The sequence below is a fragment of the Microcebus murinus genome, chromosome 2 (genome assembly GCF_040939455.1).
Source record: "Microcebus murinus isolate Inina chromosome 2, M.murinus_Inina_mat1.0, whole genome shotgun sequence".
Lineage (NCBI taxonomy): Eukaryota > Metazoa > Chordata > Mammalia > Primates > Cheirogaleidae > Microcebus > Microcebus murinus.
The window spans coordinates 104,297,685-104,322,178 of NC_134105.1; the positions used below are offsets into that span (position 1 = coordinate 104,297,685).

Genomic DNA, 24,494 nt, shown 5'->3' on the forward strand with positions numbered 1-24,494 from the left:
GGAAAGGCAAACTATAGTTCCCAGGGTGCCTCGCGAGGCCACCAGGAACTACAATTCCCAATGCCCTCGGCAGTAGGGCGGGGCTGAGTCAGAACCACAATAGCCAGGCCAGGAACTACAACTCCCAGGGCAGGCTTTCGGGAGCAGGGCAGCTGGACTACGGGAAGCATCTGGCAGCGGCCCGCAAGAGGCAACTTGGAGGATCTGGGTGTAAAAGGCCAGGGTTAGGAGCCACAGGCATGCTGCGTCCCAAGGCTTTGACCCAGGTGCTAAGCCAAGCCAACACCGGAGGCGTCCAGAGCACCCTGTGAGTGAGTGCTGACCGAGGGCCTGAGCGGCGAGCGCTGCAGTGGGGCGGTGCGCGGCTTTCTGAGGGAGAGGCGGGGAAGGATCGCCGGGAAGGGAGGAGGCGGCAGAGGGGGCAGCAGCTGGGTGAACCGGCCAGGAGGTCCCCTCTCGCAAAGAGAAAAGGGAAGCCGGCGTGCTGGTGCTCGGGGCAGATTTCAGGACACACTCAGCCTAGACTCTTGCTTCCTGGAAGTGCCAGTGGAGGGACTTGGCATGGGAACCCAGCCCTTTTACTCCCCGTTCTTTTACTGAAAACACTGATTATCCTCCCCTCCCTCGCCAGGCTGCTGAATAACGAGGGATCGCTACTGGCCTACTCGGGTTATGGGGACACGGACGCCCGGGTCACCGCGGCCATCGCCAGTAACATCTGGGCTGCCTACGACAGGAACGGGAACCAAGCGTTTAATGAAGACAATCTCAAATTCATTCTCATGGACTGCATGGTATGGAGAAGGGAGCTAGGCTTTCCCTGTCCCAAGGGGACCCCAAAGGGGCGACCTGGACCCCATCCTGTATGGCTGGAGGGGCAGGGACAGGATCCAGAAGAGTATTAAAAGTTGGTCTCTGCAGCATTTGTAATAGGCAGGACCATATGCATCAAGTGGTGGTGGAAGGATCCCTGAACCTGCGGTCTGACTTGGGTTCTGGTGTCAGCTATCCACTTATCAGTTGTGGAACCTTGGGTAAATCACTTAATCTCTTTGAGCTTCCTTACCTCATCTCTAAGGAGGAAACAGTAATATTCCCTGTCCCCTCACAGGGTGCATATAAACTGTAGAATCATGCACAGAGTGTTGTCATCCCAGCTTCACTGATTCACAGAACCATGGCAGAGTCTGCAGACTCTAGTCCAACCCCTTCAGTTTACAAAGAAAGGAAATGAAGTCCAAAAAGAGAAAGTAGACCGTGAACTTCTTAGAAACAGGGACTGTCTCACTCACCTTTACATCTGTTCAGTCAACAAGTATTTAGGCTCCTGCAATATTCTCAGGACTAGGGGAAAAGTAGCAAACAGGACAGGCAAAACCTCCAGCCTTAATGAAGCTTAAAGTCTTACATGTCTTAAAATAAGTAAAATATATAGTACATTAGGTATTGAAGATGTAATGGAGAAAAATAAAGTAGGGAAGTGAGCATTGTGGGGTCATCTGTCAGACACAGTCTCACTGAACAGGTGACATTTGATCAAAGATCTGGGGCAAACCATTGTGGCTATCTGAGAGCAGAACATTTCTGACAGAACAACAGGTACAAAGGCCCTGTGGCAGAATGATTCCTGATTACCAATCAAAAAGGTTAGTATGGCTGGATTTACGTGAGAAGTGGGGGTGTTTGTAGAAGGTGAGCCCTGGGAGGCAAGGGTACAGTGCACAGTTCCTAGCATATAGTGGATACCTAGTGAAGGTTTGCCAAACCAAATCAAATAGGCACTAAGGGTGAACTCTCCAGGAAAGATGTCCCTGTAATTCAACTGCCTACCTTTCCCTACCACCTGCCCAACCAATGCCATTTTGGTTCAACAGATGACTCCTACTGGATGCCTAGCCTAGAATTAGTGCTATAGGGCAATAGCTTTCAAACATTTTGACCACAAGCCAGCTATAAGAAATATGTTTCATTTGTATTTTTTTTGTTAGATATGGGAGTCTATCCTGTGTTGCCCAGGCTGGCCTTGAACTCCTGGGCTTAAGTGATCCTCCCACCTCAGCCTCCCAAGTAGTTGAGACTACAGGCACATGTCACTGTGTCCAGCTAGAAATACATTTTAAGTTAGAGCCCAGTACATACATACATCCATTAAAACAAAAGTTTCATGAAATGGTACTTCCCTTACTACATGCAATGCAATTCATTTCTTCTTATTATTTTAAAATGTTGATCAACCTTCTTAATTTATCTCCTAACCATGAGGTCATACATATAGTTTCAAAAACATTACCATGGGAAAAGAGGAAGGAGAAATATTAGTTGGGTTACTGCTCCCATTCCTTTGTCAGTGTCTTTGGCTTGATCCCATAATAATAACATCACCCATTTGGACAACTCTTGGCAGGTATAAAACCCCTTCATGTGTATTAGCACCCTCACTAACTGGGATGAGATAGGGGGTATGGAAAGAAAAACTAAGTTTCTGGGGGACTGAGTTTCCTACAGTAACTTGATTAGTAGATGGCTGTGCTGAGGCTAAAACCTGGGCTCAGAACCTCATGTTCAGAGTTGTGACCAAAGCTTTCCAGCTGAACCTCCTGCTGTGCCCAGGGCATAGAAGGAAGATATAGTCTCTCTGGGACCAGAGGAGCCCTTGGAGAAGGCAGGAGCTAAAGGTACCAAGCAGAGTATCACATCCCATCATATCACCCCCACCAGGAGGGTCGTGTAGCCATCACCCGAGTGGCCAACCTTCTGCTGTGTATGTATGCCAAGGAGACCGTGGGCTTCGGAATGCTCAAGGCCAAGGTGTGTATGTGCCCATCCTGCCACAACCCTGGGCCCAGCCTTCATGTTCCATGACTGTGTCCACTCCCACCCGTACCACGTGTCTGGAGTCCTCATGTCTATTCAGTCCCTGGTGTAGGCTCACTCCCAGGAGCAGGTGGGGGCTAGGGACTGGTTGTTCAGTATGGCATTAAGAGTAGACCCGGGCTGGGCGCGGTGGCTCACGCCTGTAATCCTACCACTCTGGGAGGCCAAGGCGGGCAGATTGCTCGGGGTCAGGAGTTCGAAACCAGCCTGAGTAAGAGCGAGACCCCGTCTCTACTATAAATACAAAGAAATTAATTGGCCAAGTAATATATATAGAAAAAATTAGCTGGGCATGGTGGTACATGCCTGTAGTCCCAGCTACTCCGGAGGCTGAGGCAGCAGAATTGCTTGAGCCCAGGAGTTTGAGGTTGCTGTGAGCTAGGCTGATGCCACGGCACTCACTCTAGCCTGGGCAACAAAGTGAGACTCTGTCTCAAAAATAAAAAAAGAGTAGACCTGACCTGAAGCTCTTAAGTGCATTAGGACTTAGTGTGTTGCTTGCAGTGTGAGGCCAGATGTGTCCACGGTGTCAATTTAAAGTCAAGTCCAAATGCATGGACTTCTGAGCTACAGCTGTCACCTCACTCCTTCATTTAATTTCAAGTATACCTTGAAAATTTGTTCAGCTTTCAAGTGTATTCTGAAATGTAATAAAAATAAATAAATAATTAAAGAGTAGACCTGGATTTAGGATCCCTCTAGTGGCAGGCCATGTGTGGGACTGATTTCTCCTTCCCTTCTTACAGGCCCAGGCCTTGGTGCAGTACCTGGAGGAGCCCCTCACCCAAGTAGCAGCATCATAATGGGCGTTAGTGAAAGCTGGGTTCAGGAGAGAGATAACCATCTGGAGGGGCAGGGACACCTGGGAAAATCTTCTTGGACTATCAGGGGAGGGTGGGACTTTGCTTTTTGCAAGAATAAACTTCAACTCCTGTCTTTTGTCTTGGCCACTTTCTTGGATGGGAGGAATCAGGAGAAATAGGAGGGAGCAGGGATCGCTTATAGGATTCCTAGTGTTCTGCAAGGGTGGATTTCCACCTGCTCCTTCACCATGCCTCCCACCAAATGGTTCTTGGCACTGGTGCCCCAAATCCCTTAGCATCTCCCGTGGTGTGACCTCACCAAGCTGTTGCCATTCAGGGCAGTATATTACCCACCTGGTAGGCAAAACCTTGGAAGTAAGCTCAGCAGAGCAAGGGCCTGGTGGGGGTCATGTTGGACAAAAAGAATATAGGGCCATGGGAGTTCAGTGTCCCTCACTCCAGGCTTTGGGTGGGCTAGGCTGCCTTTTCTACTCATATACTTAAACAGACCCTCTCCAGATCTTGAAGCCTTTGCTGTGAGGCAGTAGGTCCTGGGCAGGGAGTAGAAGAATCCCAGACCTCTCAGATGCCTTCATCTCCAGATCCTGCCCCTACACTCAGACCACTCGCCCCATCTGACTGTTTCTGCCCCAAGTCTCCCCCTACCCAGTGTCCTTGGAGCAGGTCTGTATAGGAAGCTACCAGCCCCTTTCCCCCGTGCCATAAAAAAGGACTCATCCCAGGGAAGTGGGTAGGTTGTGAATCCCAGCTCCACCCAGGATGAGAAACACTGCCCATCCCAGGCCCTGGGCTGTCAGGGAGGGGCGGAAGTTGCTGTGGCCAAGATGTAGCTCCCACAGCTCTGCATTGCAGCAGAGTGAGTGGTGCCCTCATTGTACCCTGCACCAGAGGCTCTGCAGAAAAAGCAGGAGGCCAAGTGGCTTTCTGAGGGGTTATTTCTCACTACCGTGTTTCCCTGAAAATAAGACCTACCCATAAAATAAGCCCTAGCAGGATTTCTAAGCATTTGTGCAATATAAGCCCTACCCCAAAAATAAGACCTAGTGATGGGCGTGGCTACACAGTGTATCTGCACAACCCATGCATTTCGTCGCAGAGCAGCAGTGAAGAAGACGAGCAGCCCTTCTCATCTGCCGCATCGGGACAGCTACTATCCCAGAGGTGACTGGAAAGGTGCAGGCGGCCTCACCAACAAGGTCGGCTCCCCCTGTCTGGTCCTGGCCATCCTGTGCGTGCTGCAAGCTGAGGCTTTGAGGGGAAAATAACACAACCCCTGAAAATAAGCCCTAGGGTGTCTTCTTGAGGAAAAATAAATATAAGACCCTGTCTTATTTTCGGGGAAACTCGGTAGTGGTGGGGCTTCTCCTCCACAGATCCCGGGAGCCCAGCAAATGCACAGTCGGCCTACAGCAGGCTCTCTCCAAAGGTCTCGTCCCTGTCATCCTAGCTTCCCTCCAACCCACTCCCCCATGGAGCTGGCTCTCCCGCTTGTGGGAGCCCAGGCTGAGAGCAAACACTCAACCTGTCTAACCTGTCTGACGTCATCATCTCTCCACCCACCTGGGGCCCAGGTAACCAGCCGGCTGCTCTTCCTGTTCTCAGCTTCCGTCCTCTCAGCTTCCTTACAGCACCCCCACTTGCCAGAGCTGAGCCTCGTTAGGCCCTGCCTAGCCTTGCGTTGGCCCTCAATCCCTCTGGCTGCAGAAGTCTCCTTACCCCCAATGAGAGGCGGTGCAGGTCCAGGTCTCTTGAGAGCTGAGGGTTGAGGGCTTTGAGACAGCACACAGACTTGTCACCTCTGCCCCTGAAGACACTTGCACCTTCCATGCGGAGCCAAAATGGGGAATGGAACCGAGGAAGATTATAACTTTGTCTTCAAGGGTGAGTTGGGGTCCCTGAAGTTAGAGGAAGCCTGAGAGAGTCCCAGAAAGAGATTGGCAGGGCTAGAGAGGGCCCCCTCCTGTTTTTTATCTTCTAACAAGACCCCTCAATGCTTATCATTCCTTCAGGTTAAGAAAGAAAGCTGCAGGGAGTGGGGCAGGGCCTGGTTACAGGGGAGAAGTCTGGAAGCTACAGAGTGTGCTCTACTATTGTAAATAAAGATGTTGATTACTCCTTAATAGTGTTGAGAGTTAGGCTTCCCTTCCCTGTTTCTAATAGAAGCCCAAATTCCTGGGAATAGTCAGCCACTGCAGCACAAGAGATTGAGGTCAGACTTCAGAAAGGACTTCCCTCTTGAGAAGTGGGAGAAAGTCATCTTTCTGAGCAGGTGTACAAGAACATAGAGAAAGGAGAGACCTATCCCATTATAGGACTGGGTAATGAATACATAGGGAAGAGTAGAGAATTTAGAGCTGGGTCTGATAGACTACAGCAATTCCTAGAGTTATATCCTTGTCTGCCAGTCCCTTGGCAGACTCCTTGGACCTGGCACCTGGGCACTGGGTTCGACTTGGCTGTCCCTGGAAGGACAACCATGTATCTTTCCTGCTTCTTTATCTCAGCCCCTAAGTTTGGCTCCTGTAGTGTTCCCCAACCCCACCTCCGCACCTCCTTCAGGGCAGGGTGGACAGGTAGAGGTATGATTCCCCTCCCAGCCACCCCACCCCACAGCCTCTCCCAGCCTCAGCCCTGCCCTCACTGGGACTCTCACTCTAGCACCCGCCCTTGAGTTGAGGAACCTGTACTCCCAGCATCTTTCCCAAGAAAGTGAGGGTTAGCAATAGTCTGGGGAATAACACTAGTAACTACCTATGTTTATTGAGCCCTAACTGTGTCCAAGTCACTATCTCAGTAATCACCATCACAACCCCCCAAAATTATCTTTGATTTTAAGAAGCAGTGTAGGCCGGGCGCGGTGGCTCACACCTGTAATCCTAGCACTCTGGGAGGCTGAGGTGGGTGGATTGCTAAAGTCAGGAGTTTGAGACCAGCCTGAGCAAGAGCGAGACCCTGTCTCTACTATAAATAGAAAGAAATTAATTGCCTAACTAACTAAAAAAAAAAAATATATATATATATATATATATATATATATATAATTAGCTGGGCATGGTGGTGCATACCTGTAGTTCCAGCTACTCAGGAGGCTGAGGCAGGAGGATCGCTTGAGCCCAGGAGGGTGAGGTTGCTGTGAACTAGGCTGACGCCATGGCACTCACTCTAGTCTGGGCAACAAAGTGAGACTCTGTCTCAAAAAAATAAAAAAATAATAATACTTACCTCATGGCATTGTTATGAGGATTAAATGAGTTAATATATGCAAAGCCTTTAGGACAATGCATGACACATAGCACGCACTCAATACACTGTAAACATTAACCATTGGTATCTCCATTTTACAGATGAGGAAACAGGCTTAGAGGTAAATAGCTTAGAAAAAGTGACCAACTCAGTAGTACTCAAACCTAGTCTGTCTGAGCCAACCAAGGCTCTCTCCCTGAGTACCTTTGCGTCTGAGGATAGGGCTAAAAGCCCACCCACTGGGAGGGATGACAGAGGGGTGTTCCCCACAGGAGAGAAGCAGGAACACTCTCCCCACCCCACATACATATGTACATCCACTTACCCACATATACCCACTGCTTCCAGCTCTTCCATACTGCCCTACACAAATAAGGAATTTTTGAAGCACGAAGAAGCCTTTATAGATTGTACAAACAAGGAAAGTTAGACCCAGAAAAGGTGAGCCACTTGTTCAACTTTATACAGAGGCTTCATACAGTCCTCTGTATGAAGTCAGAGGCTGAGCAGGGACCACAGTCCAAAATATGTGGCCCTCAGTCCTTGGGTGCCAGCCTACCTTTCCAGAACCACCCTGGGTAGCCTCCTCTAGTCCTGGGTTGTACTTACATCAGCTCCCCACACTCTGCCTCAGCCCCCAGCTCATCCGCCTACTGGCCTACAGGGTCTCCATGGCCCTACTGGTGGATCCTTGTCCCTAAAAACTCAAAAACAAATGCACTGGGCTGCCAACAACAATCATACCAATAATAGTTTTGTATACTTACTATATCCTGGGCAGTATCTCATTTCTTCCTTTTTTCCCCAAAGTCCTCAATTTCCTTTCTTTAAAATTTATTTTTTTATTTGTATATAATCATGGGGTACAATTACAATTTTTTTTACATGGATATATTGCATTGTGGTGAAGTCAGAGCCTTCATCTTCTATTTCTTACAATAACCCATAAGGTAGATACTAATGTTTTCCCAATTTTCCTATGAAAAGGAAGGCTCAGAGAGGTTAGATAACTCGCCAAAGGACACAAAACTGGTCCAACACCCAGCCTTAGGCTTTTAACCATGCAAGACTGCTCCTCTGTAGGGACAACTGGAACTTACCTTCTTACACACACACGAACACACATACTTTCCTTCCTTTTTTTTTTTTTTTTTTTTAGACAGAGTCTCACTTTGTTGCCCAGGCTAGAGTGAGTGCCGTGGCATCAGCAACCTCAAACTCCTGGGCTCAAGAGATCCTTCTGCCTCAGCCTCCCAAGTAGCTGGGACTACAGGCATGCGCCACCATGCGGGGCTAATATTTTGTATATATATTAGTTGGCCAATTAATTTCTTTCTATGTTTAGTAGAGATGGGGTCTCGCTCTTGCTCAGGCTGGTTTCAAACTCCTGACCTCGAGCAATCCGCCTGCCTCGGCCTCCCAGAGTGCTAGGATTACAGGCGTGAGCCACCGCACTGGCCTCATACCTTCCTTTCATTCACAGATGTGTCACCTGCCAAACTTTCTCCTTGCCCACACTTCTAACCTCTTTTCTCTATGCAAACACTGAACACACCCAACCTTCCACTTATCTTCCCAGCTCATATACATAGAGACATGAACAATGGTCTCATACTCCCTAGTCCAGAAATGTGCACACACATCCCTAGATCTCCTACCGTCTACCCATGTTCAGTAACCTCTCCAAAGGACACCCATAATGAGCCCACAGATGTCACTCCACCCTGAGATTCTGCAGCCATGTCTCAACAGACTAGGTCATAACCTTAAAGCCCTTTATTTATTTTATACTTTTGGTCCTTCTGACCACCAGGACAGATGCATTGTGCAGAGTGGCAGACTCCAGTCTCTGCCAGGAGACCAAGCTCCCTCCTCAGTTTTTTTTTTTTTTTTTTTTTTGAGACAGAGTCTCCCTTTGTTGCCCAGGCTAGAGTGAGTGCCATGGCGTCAGCCTAGCTCACAGCAACCTTACACTCCTGAGCTCAAGCAATCCTCCTGCCTCAGCCTCCCAAGTAGCTGGGACTACAGGCATGCACCACCATGCCCAGCTAATATTTTCTATATATATATTAGTTGGCCAATTAATTTCTTTCTATTTATAGTAGAGACGGGGTCTCGCTCTTGCTCAGGGTGGTTTCGAACTCCTGACCTCGAGCAATCCGCCCGCCTCAGCCTCCCAGAGTGCTAGGATTACAGGCGTGAGCCACCGCGCCCGGCCACCTCCTCGGTTTTCTTTTTTCTTTTCTTTTTTCTTTCTTTCTGTCTTTCTTTCTTCTTTCTCTCTTTCGAGACAAGGTCTTGCTCCATCTCCTGTGTTAGTGTACAGTGGTGGCATAATAGCTCACTATATATTCAAACTCCTGGGCTCAAGCAATCCTCCTCACTCCCAAATAGCTGGGACAGGCCAGTGCCACCAGGCCAGGCTATTTATTTATTATTATTATTTTAATTTCAAAATATTAAGAGGGTACAAATGATTTTGTTACATGGACAGCTTTTATAATGCTTTAGTCAAATTTTTTCTATTTTTTTTTTTTGTAGAGACAGGGTCTCGCTCTTGCTCAGGCTGCTCTTTTTTTTTTTTTTTCTTTGAGACAGAATCTCACTTTGTTGCCCAGGCTAGAGTGAGTGCTGAGGCGTCAGCCTAGCTCACAGCAACCTCAAACTCCTGGGCTCAAGCAATCCTTCTGCCTCAGCCTCCCGAGTAGCTGGGACTACAGGCATGCACCACCATGCCCACCTAATTTTTTCTATATATATTAGTTGGCCAATTGATTTCTTTCTATTTATAGTAGAGACGGGGTCTCGCTCTTGCTCAGGCTGGTTTCGAACTCCTGACCTTGAGCAATCCGCCCGCCTCAGCCTCCCAGAGTGCTAGGATTACAGGACTGAGCCACCACACCCCACCCCTTCCTCAGTTTTCTGAGCCCAGTCCCCATTTTCTGATGGACAGACCCTACAAGTTCAAGTGGGCTTTGGGGCTGCTCTGCCGGGCACTCAGCCCTTATCTCTCCACTCCTTCAGTGGTGCTGATTGGCGAATCAGGCGTGGGGAAGACCAACCTGCTATCCCGATTCACGCGCAATGAGTTCAACCATGACAGCCGCACCACCATCGGGGTTGAGTTCTCCACCCGCACTGTGATGCTGGGCACCGCTGCAGTCAAGGCTCAGATCTGGGACACAGCTGGCCTGGAGCGGTACCGAGCCATCACCTCGGCGTGAGCCCGGGCCTGGGGGTCTGCTGGGTTGTGGGAGTCCTGGGGAAGTCAGGGAACACCTCGGGAGGAGAAGTGGAGGAGGAGGCAACGGCACTCAGCAGTGTGCTCCCTGGGGTGGGAGGTGGGGAGCGATCATAGGAGACAGCAGTGCTGTGAGCAGCAAATAGGGAGAGGCAGGACGTAATAACCCTGACAAGTAGGACTAAACCCAAGAATCATTGCCACCACTTACCAAGGCTTTGCTATGTGCTCGGGAAGTTGCAAGGCACTTTATATTTTAGCATTTTATATAAACTTTAAAGTACCATAGGAGTAAGGCGCTATAATTATCCCTGTTTAAATACAAGCAAGGTGAAATCCGGGTGGAGCTGGGATGGAGACAGGCTGTGTGGACCAAGAGCGCCCCCTCACTTCTGCACAGTGCTCTGCACTTGGCAACTTTCACCTAACCACAAACGCCAGGGGCTGGACCTGGCATTGGGATCTTGTGAATACTCAGAGGACACACAGGACGTTAGGCCACCTGACACCATAGCGAAAGTGTCTCCTAGTCAGTGTGAGGCCTAAGTGTGTGAAAGGTGGTCTGTATGTTTGTGGGGGGGAGGAAGCAGGAGTCTGCGGCTTCAGTTATACACACTCACCACTCCTAGTCACTTGACCTCTTATGAGTCTCAGTTGACTCATCAATAAATTGGGAATAATAAGACATCATCGGTCTGAAGATGCCCCATTTCAACTCCGAGAGGGAGGCTGGATGCTTGCAGGGATGCCTTAAATGGTCAGGCCAGGGACTGCTGCAAGGGTAGACATTGAGCTAGTCCTAGGTAAATGGCCGCAGGAGAGAAGGGGGTATTGCAGATTGAAGAGCCGTGTGAGGAAGATCTCAGAGGTGGGGCATCCAGAAGGCAGACTTTCCCAGAGCCCAGATATGTGTTGGTGTATAGCAGAGGCTAAAATCAGGACAAAAGACCTGAGGAAGCAGAGGGGCTATGAGGAAGCCAGTGGAGGTTTTAGAGCAGGGAGGGGAAGCTTTGGAGGCTCCAAGACCAGTGTCCCTGGAAGGCACAGAACCTTGGGCTGCCCTGTTGGGCTTTGGGTCCCTGGACCTCAGTGTCTGTATTTCCAGATCTGGTACTCTGACAGTGGGCATTTTGGCTTAATGGCTTTTTTCTGATGCTGGGCCCAATGGCCGTGATCTCGTCTCTGTCCATCCCTCCCACCCCCACCCAGGTACTATCGTGGTGCAGTGGGGGCCCTCCTGGTATTTGACCTAACCAAGCACCAGACCTATGCAGTGGTGGAGCGCTGGCTGAAGGAGCTCTATGATCATGCCGAAGCCACTATTGTCGTCATGCTTGTGGGTAACAAGAGTGACCTCAGCCAGGCCCGGGAGGTGCCCACTGAGGAGGCCCGCATGTTCGCTGGTGAGAGCCTGTCATCACTCAATCTGATTCCTCCAAGCTTGTCCACAGCCCCCAACTCCAGCTTCCCCAGTGCCTGTGCCCACCCCCAGAGCCCCCAGCCTGAACTTCCTCCATGCAGTCCTCTACCTCCATCCACTCTTCTTCAAGATTTCCTAGCCATTCTCCTCTGGGACCCTGTGTCTCCCGTGATGTCCTACCACTTGCCCTGAGACTGCCTTCATCAATAATTATTCATAATTGATTTTAAGACAGCCCCACCCCACAGTGCTCAAAGATCCTGTGTAGAGGGTGAGCTTCCCTTAACCATCTGCAGTCACACCCCAGGAGTTTCCTGGGTTTAGAGGCATCACGATATGGTAGCGGGCTCTGGAGTTCCATGGCCTAGCCTCCCATCTCCTCTTGCCCAGTTACTAGATGTAGAACACGGAGAAGTTCCTTATTTGTTCTTTTTGTGTTTCTGGATTTCAATTTCCTAACCAAACCTACCTCATAAGTTGTTTTAAAGATTGAATGAGCTACTACATGCCAGGAGTTTAGCACATAGCAAATGTACATAGTAAACATTAAGTTCATATTATTATTACTGCCTCTGACCCCCCCACCCCCCTACACACACACACATACACAATTAACGGTGTGTTTCCTTTCCTGGCAGAAAACAATGGTCTGCTCTTCCTGGAAACCTCAGCCCTGGACTCCACCAATGTTGAGCTGGCCTTTGAGACTGTCCTCAAAGGTTAGAGCCTCCATTTGGCACCCCCATTCCATCCCTGTGGCTTCTGTGGGCAGCAGTAGGAATGCAGGCACCCAGCCCTCACCCCAGCGGATTCCCCAGCTCCTCTGTGGGGTCCCGGCACCACTGCCTATCTCCCTTGACCCCCTCAGTTCCTCCCCCCACTTAGCCTCAAGCTTAGGGAAGGAAGCAGAAGGCCACACTTCTCAGCAGCTCAGTCTTAGTTCCTTCTCCACATAGGTAAGTAGAAGGGACCCAGGTACCCACATTCCACTTCCTTCCTGCAAAACTTCCTACAAGCGTGGCTACCCCCAGTGCTCAGAAGGGGCATTTTGTGTGTGTAGTAGGGGAGAGACGTTGGCTCTAAATCTTCTGGCCTGATCACTGACCTCTGCCCTCTCAGAGATCTTTGCGAAGGTGTCCAAGCAGAGACAGAACAGCACCCGGACCAATGCCATCACGTTGGGCAGTGCCCAGGCTGGGCAGGAGCCTGGCTCTGGAGAGAAAAGGGCCTGTTGCATCAGCCTCTGACCTTGGCCAGCACCAACCCTGCCCCCACTGGCTTTCTGGTGCCCCTCGTCCCCACCCCAGCTCTAGGACCCTACCCTGCCCTTTGGTTCCAGATGTGAGAGTGTCTGGTTCCCTGTTCACAGCCCCTAGAGCCTTAAGGTCTTCATGCCCCACCACACATATCTCTATTATCTTTCCACCCTTCACAGATGAGGACCCTCAAATAAAGCTGTGTTTTGTATTAATGCCTGGCCATCCTGCTGCCTCCTGTCTGTGCTTCCCCCTACTACTTTGGCCCCTCCTCTGAGTTCCTGATGCCCTTCCCCCACATCCTCGATTCTCCCCACTATACCCACTGTCCCTCAGGGCCAGCTGCCTCTGGAGTCCTGTGGTCTGGGGACGGTGCCAAGGGGGTGGGAGGTGCCTGCCCTTCCCTCTGCCAAAGCCCAGGGCAGGTGGGGGAGGGAGGACAACACGGAGGGGAGGGGGTATCTGGAAGGCAAGACAAAGGAAATCATCGGTGGGCACCATCTGGTGCCCAGGGCCCTGGTGCCAAAAACTGAGGTCACTCCAATGCCAGGGGCAAGGGGAGGAGGAAGGGGGAGATGCAAAGGAAAAGGGGGAGTCAGGGCCAGCCCTGTATGTGTGTGCTGGGACAGGGGTATTTAAGCCTGGGAGGTGGAAGGTCCATGTCCTCCATCCAGTGATCTTCCTGACCCCAAAGAGGAGGCATAGATTGAATCTGATGGGGTGAGTGGGCAGGGTCTATCTCTCAGTTCTCTGCCTCAGTTCTCATGGAGCCTAGCAGAGGCCTGTCCAAGCAGGGTCTCTGTCACCCTGCCTCACTTTCCCCTGTTCCGCAGGGCAGGGTAGAAGAAGGCCTGACCATATCTCCGAAGAAGAGAAGGGAGTAAATGGAGATAAAAAGCAGGGGCTGGGCATGTTGGCTCACTCCTGTAAGCCTAGCACTTTGAGAGGCCAAGGAGAGAGGACTGCTTGAGGCCAGGCATTCAAGACCAGCCTGAGCAAGAATGAGACCCCATCTCTATAAAAAATAGAAAAATTAGCTGGGCATAATAGACTGCACCAGTCTATTATAATAATAGACTCCCAGTTACTAGGGAGGCTAAGACAGGAGGATTGCTTGAGCCCAGGAATTTGAGGTTGCAGTGAGCTATACATAATGAGGCCACTATACTCTTATACATAATGAGGCCACTATACTCTGGCCAGGGTTACAGAGTGAGACCCTGTCTCAAAAAAAAAAAAGGGCCAGGTACAGTGGCTCATGCCTGTAATGCTAGCACTCTGGGAGGCCGAGGCGGGCAGATTGCTCGAGGTCAGGAGTTCGAAACCAGCCTGAGCAAGAACGAGACCCCGTCTCTACTATAAATAGAAAGAAATTAATTGGCCAACTAATATACATAGAAAAAAAAATTAGCCGGGCATGGTGGTGCATGCGTGTAGTCCCAGCTACTCCGGAGGCTGAGACAGTAGGATTGCTTGAGCCCATGAGTTTGTGAGCTAGGCTGACGCCTCGGCACTCACTCTAGCCTGGGCAACAAAGCGAGACTCTGTCTCAAAATAAAATAAAATAAAAAAGGTGTAGGGGAGATTGAAAGCTTGGAGACTCAAGTAGGGAGCTGTGGAGAACTGAGAGGGGAAGCCCAGGGATGGCAGGGAACTCTGGAGACATCCACTTCATGCAAGGTAAGGGCAGAGTTACACTAGGGAAAACCCCAAGCTACAATCCCCATGGCAGATCCTCCCCCACACCCCAAGATGGTATAGACTCACATGCATAGAAAAACAGTCTTAAGTAATAATACTTTTAATAAAATTAAGTTCTTAATAGCACATTTAATACATTAACCCTCCCCCTTCTTGGTTTCTCTGCATTTTGTGCAACATCACTTTGACTTGATTATTCATGGGTCCATTTTATTTCCCGCCTTTATTTTGCTTTTGAAATCTTTTTCCTTGGTGTGTCTTCACTAGATGCCTCAAATTAAGTCTGACCACAATCCTACTCTACTTTCTACAGTGGAGAGACCATCCCCCTGCCCCAGGGCTGTCTCCACCCACCCCCCCAACCCACCCTCACCCTTGAGTGGGGAAGGGGAAGCCCTCCCCACCCCAGACTCTACCATCCCAAACTAGCGGGGGTTTCTAGGACAAAAAGAGCAGGGGGAAATCTGTCCCTAGGTGGGGCAAGAGTAAACTGGGGAGAGGGAGATGTGTTTGGGGTCTAGGGCCAGGGAGGGGCATGGCAGAGTCATTGGTGTAATGGAGCAGGTTCCTCTTGCCAAAAGGAGAGCCAAGAGGCCTCCCCACCCCCTTGGATGTGGGAGAAGGCCAGATGTGACCTGACCCTGAAGATCTCATTGCAAACTGGGGTGGGGAGAAGGCAAGTGCTTAAGAAATGTTGATTTCTTGCATGCAGAAGCCAGGTTCTCCAATTTTCTGTGGGGAAGGCAATGTGCCTCCAGGCCAGGGATGGTGGATGACCCCTACCTGCACACTTAAGATGGAGGTGGCCTAGAGCAGTGAGGGCTTGGTTGGGGTCACCCAAGGTCCCTGTGCCCTTCCTGTGCCTCCATACCCTTGTGGCCCCCTTCTCCCAGGCCTTCAAGGACAGTGTCTCCACTCCACCCCACTGGGTGGGAAGTCCTTCTTGGAATCCAACTTCTATGAGACAGTAAAGCACTTTGCAAATCTGTAAAGCACATCACAGCTTTAAAGAACAATTATTGAGATATCACCACCACTGCTGCCATGGAGGTCAAAAGCTCAGTGGAATGTGGGATGGGAACGGGTAGGGGACTGATCCCCTCAGTGCTCTTGAAGCTCTGAAGGTGAGAAGTGTGTGTCTGCTTATGGGATGACTTACCAGGCTCTTAAATCAATCCGTAGTTAAGTGGACTGAGGTTATACTTCAAGAAGGACTCCTAATTTAGGCCTGGGAGAAGGTGGCTTGGGAGGCCTGAGCTGAGCAGTCTCCATCCTTCCTGAGAGACCCAGGAGAGGACATACAACTTTGGAGTAAGGGCTGCCCAAAGGAGACAGAGGGATGGCCAGGTCCCCAGGTACTGGGGTGCAGGCAAATGTGCTCAGTCTCCTCTACTAACCCCAGCCCAGCCCCCCATCTGATTGAGTTGATCAGTGTGCATCCTTTCAAAGACCCTGGGAACTGAGCCCCTCATCTCTTTGTCCTACAATTTAAAAATCCAAGGATTCTCAGAATCAACCCCAGCAGACTGGAAGCTCCCAATCTTAACTAGCAACCTGCTCCAACCCTGATATCTGAAGATAGGGTGACTCAGGGTGGACTCAACCACTTCCCTCCTCTATTTATCTTTTCCTTACGACTTTTATACATTCTACTGGACCCAGGGGCCCTCAATGCTACTAAACTTTAAGCTATCTGAATATCATCTACTAAGTAACTAGTAATTCTTTCTTTCTCTCTCTAGGATTATATGAAATAAATTTGAATTATTATTATTAATAATTATTATTTTGTAGTATTCTCTTCTTTTAAACCCCTCGGTTTCTCTTTTTCTTCTCTCTCTCTCTCTTTTTGGTTAAAAAAAAATTTATTTCTCTTAAATCTCACACCTCTCTGAGGGTTCCCTAGGCCTGCTAAGCCTCAGTTCTGGAGTTTTCCTCCTCACTTGCCCCAAGACAGGGCAGGGAAAAGGGGGGACACCCCAGGATCCTCAGTCCTTAGTCCTACAGCTTCTTCCTTTCTTGTTAATCCCTTTCTTTGTTTGGCTCTGCCGGCTCCCCTGAGGGGGAGGAAGAGAGGGGAGGGGGAGCCCACGGAGTGAAATCCAATCTACTTGCAGGGCCCCAGAAGGGACCACGCTCCCCCAGCCCCTCTCCCCAAGAAAAGCAAATGACATTCCTCCCCAAAAAAAAGTGGGGGAAAAAAAGCAACGTAAACCCGAACATATATTAAAAACACTTTTTTTTTTAAGATTTAACTCTGAATACAAATGTATTTTTTCTTCTTCTCTCCCTACATATATTCTAAACCTTCTAAAGTTTTTTTATTTTTTTAAGGATCACTTTATCATAAAATAAAATATCCTTTTCATATAATAAATTACCTAATAAAAAGTCTTTTTTTCATATTAGCCCAGGTTCTTTGCTACATTTATACGGTAATAAACGCCTTTATTAAAATAGAATATTAAATTATAAAGAACTGCCTTTTTTTTTTTTTTTGCTATTTTTGTTTTCTCTCCTCTGTGTTGGTCGCCTGTCTCACTCCCTCTCATGTTCTCTCTTTCTCTCCTCTATTTTGTCTATGTGTGTTTTGCGTTTGTTTCTAGGTTTGGCTCAATTGGTAGGGGTGGGATTGAATTTGCTGAGCCCCCTAGTGTAACAGTCTTCTGCCTTTGTGGGTAAGGAGTGGAGAGGGGGAGGGGGATCGACAGACAGACATCCTTTCTTCCCACCCCCCTCCCCACCCGCCCTCGGCAACCGAGGGTGCCCATTTGGTTTGGTTTCTATTGTACAGACATCTCAGGATGGCTCACATTGGCGGGAAGGAGGGAAGCAGTCACAGGCCAGTTTTCTTGGCTGTGACCGTCTTCCTCTCCCCTCCCTGGCTGGTGGTCTGGAGGGGAAGGCTGAGGAGAGGTGAGTTAATTCACAACAGGAGAAAGGACAGGAGGAAATCCCCTCTGCACCTCCTTCCCTGCACCACTTCTCCATCCAGGAAGAATGGGACTCCTGAGCTTTAAGTGCTCAGCGATCACTCAGAATAGTCCCACCCCATTATATACAAGGATCTCCCGGGACCCCCTAGGACTCCCATCCCCCATCCTCTCCTGGCCCGCCAGCGGAACCAGGAGGGTGGAACCAGGAGGGTGGGAGGCTGGTGGCAACCCCAAGTGAGCAGTAGGGAAGCAGCAAAGAGGGTACAGGCCTGTAACAACATATGACTCTCAAACAGACCCTGCTGTCCCCCAATCCTGCTTTGCCCAGGGCTGACCCCTCTCTGAAGACCTGGCCTCTCCTCAACCACAATGGGTGGGACAGAGACTTCATGATTTGCACACTAAGAAGGATTCAAGCTAATAAGGATTAAATTAAGGTTTGGGTCAGGTCCAGAGAGGCGTGCAGGGCACAGAGCAGCAGCCCTTCCCTCCACCAGTCTCTCCTGCCTCAGGCCCTTTCCTGCTCCTTGAAATAGCAGACATACTACCCTGGCTCCCCTTCTTCTACAACCAGAAAATCCAGCCCAAGAACTCCTCCCTAAATATAATGCCCATAGATGATGAAGGTGGGGGTGTGACCCTTTATGTACCCCAGTATTAGTCCCCCTCCTCAAATTTTCACTGAGAATGGGGATACATTCCATAACAAATTTGAGATGTTTCTTTGGAGGATCAGGGGAGAGGGCCTCCACATGCCTGAAGAGGAATGGGAGAGATCATCAAAATGTTCTTCCCTCTATTGGTCCCCAAGGGGATGGTGTCCCCAAAGCTGGGCTGGAAGGGGCAGGAGTGATGGGGGAGAAGGGAAGAAAGTCAAAGAGGAGGATCAAGACAAGGGAAAACAAAGCAAAGAGGTGGAGGGAAAGGAAAGAGCAAAGGGAGGAGAGGTGGGGGCAAGGGAGTGAAGAGAAATGCTGAAGGGGGCAGAGAGGAGTACCCCTCTGCAGATTCCTCCAGCCCAGCTTTGTGGGGGCAGATGAATTCTGAGCCCTTTATCCACTGACATGATTCTCCTCAACCCCACTCCCCAGATCTGTGCAGGCTTCTGATAGGGCTCCAACTCCCCTATACTGTGAGAAACTCAGAACAGTTTCCCCAACAGAATATCGGGGAGCCAAAGGGTCATGTTAGGTCGGAGGTCAGGACCAGAGGGCTTGGGAGTTCGAAAGAGCACCTCTAGATACGGTGTTAATTCTCCCTCCCCCTTTTCCCCATCCCCTCCACAGATGAAGGGGTAGAGTGACACACAGTTGGGGAGGTGGGCAGAGGGGGTCAGAATGCCTTAGTAGCCACCTCTGGCAAAACAAAAGTTTATCTTAGCTGCTTCCAGATTTAAGGGTGTGTTGAGGTATCAGAGTTGTAACTCTAGTATATTCAGTCTGGCCCCCTCCCAATATTTCCAGGAAAAGGTGACCAGAGGCTCTGAAAGTGGCCCACCCTCCAGCCACCACAGCCTCCCTTTCTCCCCTCCCCAGAGAGCGAGTATCTCTAAGCACCTTGCCCCTTAAATGACTGATTTCCAAAAGGCCCTTGTGGAAAACAGGTCCAGGGCAGGCCCTTGGGGAGTAGGCCCAGGAGGCACGGGGCAGGGGGCTTAGGAGAATATTCGGATGGCTTGCGTGGCTGTGATGTGGCAGACGGGGCACTCCGGGTCCGTCCTCTCGCAGATGCGTACTGCACACTCCATGCAGAACAGGTTGTGTCCGCAGGGCACGAGGGCGGCAGTCACTTCGCTCTCAAAGCACACCATGCAATCCCGCCCGCCGCCGGGGCTCCGCAGGCCGCCACCCCCAAGTTTAGAGAAGCCCTGGAGCGGCTCTCCGGGCGGACGCCTCGGGAGTCCTGCCAACTCTGGCCCTGCGGAAGTAGCAGGAGAGCGGTGCGCGCCGGGAGGCCCAGCGCGGGCCTTAGCGGAAGAGGAGGAGGAGGAGGAGGCAGAGGAGAAGAGCACCGAGGTGGGCGTGGCGTTCTCCTGGCCCGCCCACAGCGGGGGGCTAGTCTCTGCCACGCCGTAGTACACGTCCTGCTTGCCCACACCGTAGCCCGGAAACAGGTACCCGCCGTAGCCAAAGTCCCCGCCCTGCTCGCCCAGGCGTGGGGCCTCAAAGCCTGAGTCCACTCCGCACTCGCCGATGCAGCCCAGGCTGTTCTGCCGGAAGGTGGAGAGGGGCTTGCAGCCTGGCGGATGCACCCGCCAGGCGTCGGAGTAGCGGCTATCAAGTGCGGCATCGGGGCTCCCAGCCAAGAAGTCATTTTCATTGTTGTACTCGAGGATCTTGCCTGTGCGCACTGCGATGTGCGTCTCGATCTCCTCACGCGCACGCTCCACGTTGCCCGGGGCCCCCGTGATCTCGAACACTGGGTCGCGGTCACGGCTTGGTGTGATAATGTACGTGTTGGTCTGCTGTTGGATGCGCTTGATGGTCGCCCCTTTAGGGCCCACCACCAGCCCCACCACGCGGTAGGGAACCCGCACACGGATGGTCACCTGGCCTGGCAGAGCAGGGGCCACACCAAAGGCGGCGCCTGACTTGTTGCGGGAGGCACGGATCATGGAGAAATGCTCCGCTGCTGAGATGATTTCCCGCCGGGCTGTGGCCACGTCCTCCCGCCGCCCTGTCACCATGAACACTGGCTCCTCGCCCCGCACTGGTGTCTTGATGTAGGTGTTGGTCTTGGCCCTCAGAGCCTTAATCTTGCAGCCTGGGATAGGGTGGGGAGGGGTAAAGAGAAAGAAACTCACAGGGCAAGAAGGGTTGTGCTGGGACCAATAAGCTCCTGATCTTTTCCCAGATTCCTGGCCTCCCAGGAACCCTCGTCTACCCTTTGAAACCTTCACTACTAGACGCACAGTCCACTCATCGGATCTCAGATCAGCAATCTCAACGTCAATTTTAAAATGTACTAAATTTCCCCCGAGTTCCATTCAGGACCTTCCAAATTCATTCACTCCTTGAAACCCCCAAATAAGCACTGACCCTTCCATATAAATTGCTAACCTCAAATCTTTTCACAAACTCCTCCCCAAATGTTTGCTGTTCCCTCAATTTCTCTACTGGTCCCTGGCTACTCACAAACTTCCAAATCATTTAATCATTGCCCCCCATCTCTCACCAACCCCAATCTTTCCACAGAACTCCAATGTGCTCAGTAACCTCACAATCTCCTCATTTGATACTCAGTCATTAAAAGTGTCCCCTGACTACTCAGAGACTGCCAACATGCACTAGCTCTATGACCTCCCCCCATACCTTCCACCCAGTAGTCTCTCTCCGTGAGTCCCAAATTCATAATGCGTTTCCAGCAAGTAGTGGAGTGCATGAGACTGGGAAGGGTCTGAGACCCAGAATTTCAAGAGGGAAAGGAGGAGTATGAGGATAATAAAATCCCATGTGAGGGAGCAGCACCCAACCCCAAGTCACTCCTATACCCCTGTCCCCTGGGGCAGGAAAGCTGAGATGGGTTAGGGGCCCAGTAGGATGAGGGTATTCTGGGCTCATACTCCCTGCTTTGAAGTAGGTTAAAGCTGGGAGGTTGAAGAGAGAGGTAGGCAGAGAAAGAAGAAAAGCGAGACAAAGAGAGACAAAGAGGGAGAAGGGGAGAGAGAAAAGTGAGGGAAGCTGGGATGGCCACACCGTCTCTAAAAGCTGCACACCTCGATGGCTGCCTGGACAGCCCGTCTCTCCTTTCCACCTGCCCCTAGCTTCACACCAAGCCTTTCTCCGAGCACACATGCCACATGTGTGTGAGTTTGCACACTTGTACCAAGAGTGGCAATGCACTGTGTGCCTTTATCTAAATCATACTTGCAGGGCCGGCCTAATGCACACTTTCATACTCCTCTTTCACATGCAAGTCCCTATGTTTCAATCTTTCATACATCCCACTCTTCCACGCACATCCTCCCCAACACACAAGCAGCACATTCCTATACACACCCACAACTTTTGCCCCCATTCACACCCTTCTCCAAGCACAACTCACTATTCCTTTTCTCACTCCCCCACTACACTACCTTTCCAAAACCAAGTGGTCCTACTTTTATGACTCTGCCCCAACCCTCCAACCACAGCCTAAGATGAGCTCATTTTTTTACTCCTTCCTCCACTCCAGATGGCTTCTTCTCCAACCTTAGCAGATTGGGGGCTGGGGAGGATAGGGTGGATGGGGGCCCACTCCCCTCACCTTTAAAGAATCTCAGGAAGGAGAATTTGCTCCTTCTCCCTGCTCCTCCCTGGCAGTTAAGAAGTCCTACCTGTTGTCAGGCCTATATCCTTGCTGCTTTAATGTCATAAGGTAAATGATTGGTCTATTTGTGAGGCATAGAGGGTTGAGAAAAAGTGAAGTCCTCTGTCCTACCACTTCTATTCACATGTCATCTGATGGACACTTGGGATCTGGCTCTAAGTTAGGGGTCCATAAACTGAAGTGAGAGTTAAGTATTTATGGGGGTTAGGGTGAGGACAGGCCAGGGCATGAGGGTAAGGAGAAAAGCTAGAGGCCTGGAGGTGCAGCAGTGGTGGTAGATCTCATCCTGGGTTCTGCAACGCTGTGAAAAAGCATCCTTTGAAGGGGAGACCCACTGGGCTTCACCTTCCTAGAGGTCAAATAGAGGAGCACTAACACTGCAGCAGCAGGAGGAAGGTTAGACAAGAGGGAGGACTTTCATATACTTAAGGAATGAGGGGGAGGCTTATCTTCTCTGAACAGGAGAAATCCTCCTACTTTTATGAGGGACAGGCTGATCTGATGAGGCAGAAGAGGAAAGAATGACTCCATTAAATCCTGTGGCCTCCCCAAATCACCCCCCACACAAGAAAAGATATCAATGTCTGTCACCACCCAGTTCCAGAGCTTTGGATCCCCAGTTACTGACAACAAGAGGAAATCCAACTTTCTAAATCAGAAATCTCAAGAGATGGAGTGCCCCACGGGGATGAGGGCTGTGCAGGGGAGTGGCATCTTCCCTTCCTCCATTCTGGATCTCCCTGCTAAATCCCCCTAACCACCAGCACTCCCAGTGGATGAGGTGCAATGTGGAATAGGGGCCCCCTTGGCCCACCTCCCCTTTTCCTCCACCAGGAGCTGGCCTCCTCCCTCACTCCCAGCCGGAATGCAGCTCCTCTATTGTTCCCCACCGTGGGACAGCTCCTCCCCCACTCCTCCCCCACCCCACACCTCCCCAGCCCAGCCCCTTTGTAATTTCCAAATCCCACCCTTCCCACTCCCCTTTGGGAAACGGAGAGAGGGAAGGGTCCCTAAGATCCCGTCTGCTCAATTTGGACCCTCACCAACACTCCCACCCACCCACCCACCCACCCAGGGATGCTGGAGCTGAGGAGGGTGTGGTATCAGACATACTACACTGGATTAATTCTACACCTCCCCCAACACACCCAGACTCATGCCCTCCACCAAATTTCCAGGTGAAGGTTTCTCACCCCCCAGCATACCCCCTCCTACCCACTTCTACTCTTTCACTACCAGAGACCCCTCTGTAGGCCTCTGGCCCCAGGCCGTGGCCAGCCCAGAACAAAAGCCAGAGAGAGAGGAGAAGAGGTCCATGCCAGGACATAACACTTCCTTGGAGACACCCCTTCCAAAACCTCACAGACAGTCCAACTTTGGTGTGTGGGTGACCACAGGACCCCCTCCTCCCAGTGGCCCCCCTCACAACCTCTCCCCCCGGCTGGGACCCTTCCCTGGGCCACACCCCCTTCCATTCCTATACTCAGCCCAACAAAGAGACAGATACTCAGTCTGGCTTCGCGGACCAGGTCTCCCCCAAAGTCTGTAACTCCCGGCGGCTGGGGGGTCCTAGGGGTGCCCCCTCCCCAACCCATGAGCAAATACCAGAGTAGGGGCTTCTGAGGAACTCTTTGCACATTCCGTCAGTTTTTTTAGCTAGGAGTGGACACCCCCTCCGGACAGCCTCCCTGGATTGGGAGACCGATCCTCCTCCCCTTTCCCTCTTCCAGAGCAAGGATATTTCTTTGTTTAAGGGCAGAGCCCTGGGAGAGGAAGGATCTGGACAACCGTCCCAACTAAGGGTAGCAGGGAACTTTGTGGCACTTGGAAATCAGGGTAGGGGGCGGGTCCCCCTTTGTGGGGAAGGGACAGAGCTGGAGGCGGGCAAAGAGGGAAGAAATGAACTTTCCGCGCTGGGGACAGGGTGTCCCCCCACTCCAATCCCTCTCAGTGGTCCCGGCGCCCGCTTACCTTGCCTGCCCACGATCTCGGCCACGTGCTCGGAGGTGGGCACGGGTACACACTCCGTGGTGTTGCTGCTGCCCTTCAGGCGCAGCTCGGCCTCTTTGTACAGAGCGCAGAGCTTGGCGTCGCTAGCCCCTTTGGGGGCGGTGGGGGGCTGGGGCGTCTGCGCCGCGGGGGCCGCCGTCTGGGCGGCCGGGGGCGCCGCGGGCGGCGGCGGCGGGGCCGGCTGCGGGGGGGCGGCCGGCTGCGCGGGGGCGCCGCCCCCCCCACCTCCCCCGTCCTCGCCCGCCGTGGGGGCGGGGGGCTCCCCCAAACCCAGGAGGCAGAGTTGATCGAGAGCCAGCTGAAGGGCGCGCTCGTCTTCCAGCAGCCCTCGGTCCTTAGCGCTTCCCCCGAAACATCCTAGTTCTCCAAAGCCCCCATTTCTTTCCATTATTCCAGATACCACTAGACTAGGCATGGCGAAACAAAAGCTGGGGGAGAGAGAGAGGGAGAGAGAGAGAGGTGGTGGAAGGGAAAAGAGGAGAGAGGAGGGGAGGGGAGAGGAGAGGAGGGGTGTGTGTGGGGAGGGGGGAACAAAGAACTGGGGAGGGGGGAAGAAAGCGAGATAGAAAGATAGACCCTCCCCCTAAGCCCCCCTCCCCAAACACCCTGTAACCCGACTCCCCTCGCCCCAGCCCCCGGGGTGGGGGTGGGGGGAAAGAGAAGAAAAACCAAGAAAGCAGA

At 51.4% G+C, this 24,494-nt stretch overlaps 3 protein-coding genes across 4 annotated transcripts; 2 read left to right on the top strand and 1 right to left on the bottom strand.

Annotated features, from left to right (window-relative positions):
* Positions 1-68: 68 nt before the first annotated feature.
* Positions 69-3,810, top strand: LAMTOR2 (late endosomal/lysosomal adaptor, MAPK and MTOR activator 2). Of its 2 annotated transcripts, XM_012767777.2 has the most exons (4): positions 70-307; positions 632-794; positions 2,719-2,808; positions 3,621-3,810. In XM_012767777.2, exons 1-4 carry the CDS (start codon positions 240-242, stop codon positions 3,675-3,677), a joined length of 378 nt encoding a protein of 125 aa, XP_012623231.1. In that variant the 5' UTR covers positions 70-239; the 3' UTR covers positions 3,678-3,810. The 2 variants fall into 2 exon arrangements, with proteins under 2 accessions (XP_012623232.1, XP_012623231.1); XM_012767778.2 differs by lacking the exon at positions 2,719-2,808 and having other exon boundaries at positions 69-307.
* A 1,467-nt stretch (positions 3,811-5,277) lies between these two features.
* RAB25 (RAB25, member RAS oncogene family) lies at positions 5,278-13,083 on the top strand. The gene is given in 6 exon segments (XM_012767775.3): positions 5,278-5,579; positions 9,966-10,161; positions 11,392-11,585; positions 12,241-12,321; positions 12,722-12,804; positions 12,807-13,083. Coding segments are annotated over 6 exon segments (738 nt in total). The 5' UTR covers positions 5,278-5,536; the 3' UTR covers positions 12,948-13,083.
* A 1,848-nt stretch (positions 13,084-14,931) lies between these two features.
* Positions 14,932-24,229, bottom strand: MEX3A (mex-3 RNA binding family member A). Its single transcript, XM_012767774.2, has 2 exons — positions 23,775-24,229; positions 14,932-20,258 (listed from the first exon to the last, which is right to left on the bottom strand). The coding sequence occupies exons 1-2, from the start codon at positions 24,226-24,228 to the stop codon at positions 19,150-19,152; spliced, it is 1,563 nt and encodes a 520-aa protein (XP_012623228.1). The 5' UTR covers position 24,229; the 3' UTR covers positions 14,932-19,149.
* Between the last annotated feature and the right edge of the window lie 265 nt (positions 24,230-24,494).